The sequence below is a fragment of the Leishmania infantum genome, chromosome 8 (genome assembly GCF_000002875.2).
Source record: "Leishmania infantum JPCM5 genome chromosome 8".
In the NCBI taxonomy this organism is placed as follows: Eukaryota; Euglenozoa; class Kinetoplastea; order Trypanosomatida; family Trypanosomatidae; genus Leishmania; species Leishmania infantum.
In genome coordinates this window covers 490,001-495,393 of record NC_009392.2, presented here as the reverse complement: position 1 = coordinate 495,393, position 5,393 = coordinate 490,001, and the positions used below count along the sequence as shown (strand labels likewise).

Genomic DNA, 5,393 nt, shown 5'->3' with positions numbered 1-5,393 from the left:
GCGCGGCGAACCGGGTGTGTGGGGTGTAGGTATACGCGTGCATACGCACACGCACTCGTGTGTTCACGCACTAGTGGGTCCTACACGTATGTCACATAATAATAGACTTCCTCGCTGTACCTTACGTGCGGAGACGGATGCACGGCAGACGCCACCGCTTGTTGCCCTGTGTGCTTCGCTTGCCCTGCCCTCGCCCATGCATGCGTTGCAGGATTATGTTCTGTGTGCCGCGTCTACCGCGCTGTCCAGCATCGCCTCATCCAGCAGCTGCTCCTCTTCCATATATGCGTCCAGAGCGTCCTCGAGCTCCTTCTCGGCCGTGTCGTTTCTCTCGGGTGGCTTTGATTGTGCTTGAGGCAAAGAAGCAGTGCTGGCAGGGCACGCCTTGATTCGCAGTCCCTTGGCCATCTTGGCCGCCAGAGCTGTGGAGAAGTCTCCGGTCTTCTTGGGAGGCGGTTGGGTCGGCTTCCCGGGCGTCCGATTCGTTGGGGCCGTCTCCTCCTCTGGTAGGGCAGATGGCGCTGTGGCGTCGAGTAAGGCCTCGTCGAGAAGAATCTCCTCGTCGAAAAACGCTTCTAGGGCGTCGTCCAGCGTGCTGTCTGCCACAGCAGCCGAAGCCGCTGGAGCGGTCGCCTTCGCCTGCGCCTTGGGTGCTGTGCCCACCGGCGCCGCGGCAGAAAAGGAGGGAGTGGCCGAGGATGAAGGCTTATTAGCCACGGAAAGCTTGGAGGCAGGTGTGACCGCCTTTGCTAGGGCCTCGCGAGGCACCTTAGGACGGGCGGTCTTGCAGCAGCGCACCAGTCTTTCAGGCAAAACGTGCAAGCACACACCGAGCAGCACGGCGCAGGCGACGGCCAATGCCAGCTGCAGCGCCACGTACGCGTAAGACGCCGGCGCCAGCGTCACAGGGTCGACAACTTGAAAAAACTCCATTATAACAAGGGCAAAAACAGGCGGAGAAGAGGCGCGGGCAGCGATAGGGGCCGCGTGCGCGTTCTTCCGACGGATACGTGTTGGACCTGCCGGCACGGTGGGAAAGACACAGGGAAGAGAGCGAGAACGGGAGACGGAAGCGAGAAGGCGGAAATATGTGCACATGGACGGAAGCAGAGCAGCAAAAACACGAAAATGGCGAGAGGCAGCAGCAGCGGGGGCCAAAAGCTGTCACGTCGAAAGCCAACCTTGTAGCCAACGATCAGCGGAGAACGAGAGAGAGTGGTAAACCCGAAGCAGAGGCGCACACGACGGAACGGAACGTGAGAGAGAAGTGCGAAGGCAGCGGGTTTCTGTTTCGCCCCTCGATCTTGCGGGCTGCCAGGAATCCGCTCTGCTTTGCGCCTTGCTGGGCTTTCTGCGCGGGATGTGGTGAAGAAGGCGACCGGCGCCGCACCGGCAGTCACTGTCGCTGGTGCGTCACCGTACGGCGATACGGTCAGCCACGCACGCGAACACACCAGAAGAAGGGGGAAGAGAGAGCACAGAAAGTGGTCACGATATGTGGTGACGTGCGTTAAACGTTGCGTGCCTCGATATAACAAGGCAGCGCGTGTAGAGGTCAGCGCGCGTGGGATGATGGATGGAAACCGTGCAGTTGGGCTGCGGCAAGAGAGAGAAGGTCAACAAAGAAGGAGTCCCGCAACAGCGGCGCTGCAGCACCAACTCACGCGCCAACGACGGAGGTGAGCACCTTGGCATGGGTGTCGCTGTCGTTGAGGCACGGAACATAAATGAAGTTGCGGCCACCGCGCTCTTCTGTAATACTTCTCCAGCCCCTCCCGCTCGATCTCGTTCAAGGCCTCCACACAGTCCACAGCAAAGCCCTGCGCCACGGCAAAGCAGACATTCGCCTGCTTCGTCAAGAGAGCCGTGTTGTGGTGGGCATCATACGGAAGGCGTGCTCCATGGCGTCGTTGGCAGGCATCAAATAGGTGATTGGCGCCTATGATTGGGGACGCTTTTTACGCGTTCAAATGCGAGGAAGAACTGGCAAATGTGCACCTCTTCCACAGTAGACAACGACGGAGGCCCCCAGTAGTCATACAGGAGACGTTTGCTTGTGTGCTTGGGGGAAGATGGGGAGGCGGTGGAGCCATGCACCATCATGCATGCTGGACGAAAGAGGCGTCACTAGACATCCTGCTCAGCGTGAAGGGGGATTCGCACTCGTGAAGGATGTTATCACCTCGAGAGAAAGAAAGCAACGCATGGCGTCGTGCACACGCGCCTCATGGCTTTCTTTTTTCTATCTAGTGTGATTTATTTTGCGGCGGTGGCGCCGCTGCTCCGTCGACCTCATTCGCATGGTGCGGAATGGGATATGAACATGGTGGATTCAGTGTCTGGCGCTTCCTACCCCCTCCCCCTCACATGTTCGGGGAAAAGCAGCTCCAGTACGGTGCATGCATCCTTTTAATATCCGCAACGAGACTCGATGCTTGACACCAAAGCATGCGACTTTTTGGCAGTCGATCACCCGGGCAGCCGCTGCTCTCCAGCAACGCACGCATCACCGCCTCCGAGCATAGCGCCACGTTCCTGACGTTGTAGCCGCCCTCCAGGGCAACTACGAGCTTTGGGAAATTCTGCGCCATCAGTCGTGTCATAATGTAGTACCCGGACGGGGTAAGGCACATGGAGCCGAGCAGGTCACCGCTGGCACTGTCAAAGCCGCAGCTGATCAGCACCAGCTCCGGTCGAAACTCGCGCGCTGCAGGAAGGACAACCTCGTGGAGAAGCTGCAAGTACTCGAGATCGCCCATGCCGTGCGTGGGCCACGGGATGTTGATGTTGCGCCCCTGCGCCGCAGGCGTTGCGTCACCACCGACGCGGTTGAGGTGCCCCGTACCAGGGTAAAAGAGTTCCTCCTCCTCGGCGCCGGTGGCGCGCTGGCGAGGTGTTTCGTCGAAGGAGACGCCGACGGTGTCGCCTGCGTAGTGTACAGGGCGTGTGCCGTTCCTTGCAACGCTTGTGCTGTCGGCGCTGACGGATGACGAGGTTGAGGCCGAGGAGGAGTTACTGCTGCTGGTCGACGCCGCGTTCAGATCAACTCCGAAGAGGGCAGCGATTTCGGCGTCGCCCTCCTCCTCTATCTGGGCCGCGAGGCTGTTGTAGTCGACCGCGGCGCGCACTCGGCGGCCCTCTGTCGAGCCTTGTGGTGGGTCTGAAGCTGCCTCGGGGCGGGACGCTTCTGGCGCAGAGACTGGCGGTGGTTCGATGGCGCCGCCGGAAAGCAGCGCTGCCAGGTCATCAGCGGTGATTGCCTCCTTGCTGGGGGTGGAGATTTCCGCCGGGTTCTTCGCCGCAGCCGAGGAAACTTTCCGTAGCACGTGACCGTGGCCGTTGCCATACTGATGAAGCGAGATGACCAGCACAGATGGATCGTCGTAGAAAATGCTCTCTGTGCCGTCACAGTGATGGACATCCCAGTCCAAGATAAGGATGCGCGGCTGCTGCGCGTCACCAGCGGGGTTGTGCTCCGCCTGTGCTGCAGCCAGCTCCGCCTGAGCCGCGCGCGCAGCGACGGCGACGTTGTTATAGAGACAGTAGCCAGCGGCGTTAGCAGGGCCAGCGTGGTGGCCAGGCGGGCGAACTATGGCAAAGGCATTGGTAGCTGCACCGCTGAGCACAGCTTTGACGGCCTCGATGACGCACCCGGCAGCCATGCGCGCTGCGCGGGAGGTGTGCTCGCTGGCGAAAAGATCTTGCCCAATGACACTTCCTCGACCTTCCTGTATGCCCATGAAGAAGTCAAGCTGATCAACGGTGTCGATCAATTCCCTACAGTGCACGCGACGCAGCTCGTGTTTCTTCGCAGTGCGCGCGGGGATGCGCTGACAGCATGGCAGGAGGCCGATCACGGTGAGATGGTCAAGTGTGCTTTGCAGCCGTGCGGGACGCTCGTAGTCTCCAGCATCCGGAGAAACGTGATCTAGCATAGACGTGTCGTACACAACAGCAGTACGCGACGCCGGCATAACGGCGGACGGTGGTGTCCACTCGCAGAGGCGCGATAAGTCGCCAACAGTGGTGGCAGCAGATGCTGTTGCTGGTGTTTGCGCCGCACCTGACTTACTAGGTGCTGCAAGAGTCGGCAATGGAGTTAGTGGGGGTAGCAAAGACGGCCGAAGAAGCGGCTGCTCAACGGTGCCCTGCATCCAGCCGCGTATGTACGCGTCGAACCGACTCCCTGACTCCACAGAAAGTTGGACATGGTGCGCCGCCTTCTCATCGCTGCGCTGCCGCTTCGGCATTGTCATCGTCGGCGTTGCCTACTTCAGCGAAAGCCGGGCTGATCTGCTCGTTCTTTCCTTGAAAGCAGCGCTTGTGCCTGATCAGCCTGTCTCTACCCGAACTCCGTCAAGGGAAAGAAAACGGAGAGGCGAGGCAGCACAAGAAGTGAAGGTACCGAGGAAAAAAAAAAAAAACGTAAGAAACACGGCGAATGGCGGGCGAGAGGGGGACTTACAGGGGGGAAATGCGAGGAGGCAGACCCAGAGCCGACGCAACAACAACAGCAGCGGCTGTTTGTGCGCGCGTGTGTGTATGCCTATGTGTATGGGTGTGGGTGCGTATGGGTGCCGCCGCGTAAAATTTGGGAGCAAGCGGGAAGCGTCCCAGATCACCGCATGCACGAGTACATCCGCACATGTAAGGGCAGTAAAGGAAACAGACAGAGAGAGAGTAGTTGTGGCAAAGTACATGATAGACGGAGAGAGAGAGCCGGCTGAGGTGTGCCGGGGGCAACTGCACTGCAGTTGTTGCTCATGCGCAGTCATCCCCAGAACGCCAAGGTACCCATGTAAGGCCCCGCTTGCTTGCTTGCTTGAAGGAAATAGTAAAGAGGGGAAGGGTTACACCAGCATGCGTTCGCGTGCGCGCTCGCACCGGCACGCAGCATCCCCGCCGTGTGCGACATCTGGCAGCTGGGCGAGCGCTGCATTGTGATGCAGGCTCCTGCTATTCGGTCTTCCTGTTTTTCTGGCTGCTTTCCACCGTTCTCCACGTTATCTTTTCTCTCGCTGACTCCATCCATGGAATCACCTTTATATTCCCTCACCTGTGCGGCGCTGAACACACAAACGTGCGTCAGCGAAAGGGGGAGGGAGATGAAGTGAGGAAAAGAAGGAGATGCGGCTGGATTGGTCTTTTTTGGCTTGCTGTGACGCCAAACGTGGAAGTGAAGGAGCTCCCGTTTTCTTTGACCTTTGAGGGATGAATGGCGTCCAGGGAAACGAGGGGGCACCCGCACACTCACGCGCGTACAGACAGGAACGGCAACGCACAAGCACCTACAGAGGCAGACATGAAGGCTCACAGAGAAATGCGAACTATGACTGCGGTAGAGCTCGCACGACGCGATCCTTGGGTATCAAAATAGGAAAAAAGGGGGAAGG

The 5,393-nt window shown here is 59.3% G+C and overlaps 2 protein-coding genes across 2 annotated transcripts; both read right to left on the bottom strand.

Moving 5' to 3' along the window:
- Window positions 1–213: 213 nt before the first annotated feature.
- Window positions 214–933, bottom strand: LINJ_08_1310 (conserved hypothetical protein; the record flags this gene model as incomplete). The annotated part of the gene is made up of 1 exon (XM_001463417.1): window positions 214–933. One exon carries the CDS (start codon window positions 931–933, stop codon window positions 214–216), a length of 720 nt encoding a protein of 239 aa, XP_001463454.1.
- Window positions 934–2,363: 1,430 nt separating this feature from the next.
- On the bottom strand, window positions 2,364–4,256 carry LINJ_08_1300 (putative histone deacetylase; the record flags this gene model as incomplete). The annotated part of the gene is made up of 1 exon (XM_001463416.1): window positions 2,364–4,256. One exon carries the CDS (start codon window positions 4,254–4,256, stop codon window positions 2,364–2,366), a length of 1,893 nt encoding a protein of 630 aa, XP_001463453.1.
- Window positions 4,257–5,393: the final 1,137 nt, after the last annotated feature.